Below are 971 nucleotides of genomic sequence, written 5' to 3'. Positions count from 1 at the left end.
CGACTAGGGAGGATATATACCGGCAGACGTAAGGGAAATCAGCCACATTAGCAATTAGCGATCCCACCGCTTAATCCTAACTCCCCAGGGCAATCTAGGTGGTGCGGTGGAACTTCCTCAGGGACCAGGGCCATTTGCAGTCCTCAACTCTAGAGTCACATTTCCTAACCTCCCCGCGCGACTGATCAAATGGTACACCGACCGAGGCGTAGAGATCACGGACAACTTCCCTATTTACCAAGAGGGAATGGTCATCTCGGCTGACGACGATGAGCCCGACCCAAAAGCGAAGAAGCCGATGGCGAAACCGGCCGGCCCAAGGCCCAAATCTCAGAAGCAAACCGACAAATCCTCGACTCCTGCACCTTCTGATCAGAAGGATCAGCCTTGGACCCCGAGCAAGCCTTTCAAGAATCTATCCCTGGGGACCCCAAAGCGGCCACGACCTTCGTCAAACAGCGGCTCTGAGTACCAGCAAAACGGGAGCCCTTCCTCATCTGAGGGTGCGGAAGACACGACTACGGGGCAGAAGCCATCAGGTTCATCTGATCAAATGATAACTGATTAAGGATGGGGTCAAACCAGAGACAGGCGTCCCTACGTCGTCGAAGAAGGACCTTACATCCGCGGCGCCGAAGATTTCGTCTGCTCAGACTATGAGACCGATGAGGGATCTGCATCGAAGCGAAAGGCGATTGGGGCAGGGACAAAGATTATGTCAGTCGACCCAGGGGAAAAGAGTTAGCTCGGCATGGTGCGCGGCCGGCCTACGCAGCGATTGCTGACCGGCAACTACGCCACTCACCTCCCTGACGGGATGGTAAGACCTTCGCAGTGGGATGAGCTTCTGGCCGCCGCCGCTCAGCCTTGGACACCTGCTGCGGTGTCAAAAGAGAGCCGAGACGAGAGAATGAAGAAGCGGCAGAAGAGCAGGGACACTTGATCAATTGATCCGTGGTGGCTGTGAGCCT

The 971-nt window shown here is 55.8% G+C and overlaps 1 protein-coding gene across 1 annotated transcript; it reads left to right on the top strand.

Moving 5' to 3' along the window:
* Window positions 1–247: 247 nt before the first annotated feature.
* Window positions 248–745, top strand: MRS44_016064 (uncharacterized protein; the record flags this gene model as incomplete). The annotated part of the gene is made up of 2 exons (XM_065617870.1): window positions 248–503; window positions 570–745. 2 exons carry the CDS (start codon window positions 248–250, stop codon window positions 743–745), a joined length of 432 nt encoding a protein of 143 aa, XP_065473942.1.
* Between the last annotated feature and the right edge of the window lie 226 nt (window positions 746–971).

This window comes from Fusarium solani, assembly GCF_023522795.1.
Source record: "Fusarium solani strain SB1 chromosome Unknown bctg00000012, whole genome shotgun sequence".
NCBI classification, from domain to species: domain Eukaryota; kingdom Fungi; phylum Ascomycota; class Sordariomycetes; order Hypocreales; family Nectriaceae; genus Fusarium; species Fusarium solani.
The sequence above is the reverse complement of the archived record's forward strand: the minus strand, read 5'-3'. Positions and strand labels throughout refer to the sequence as shown.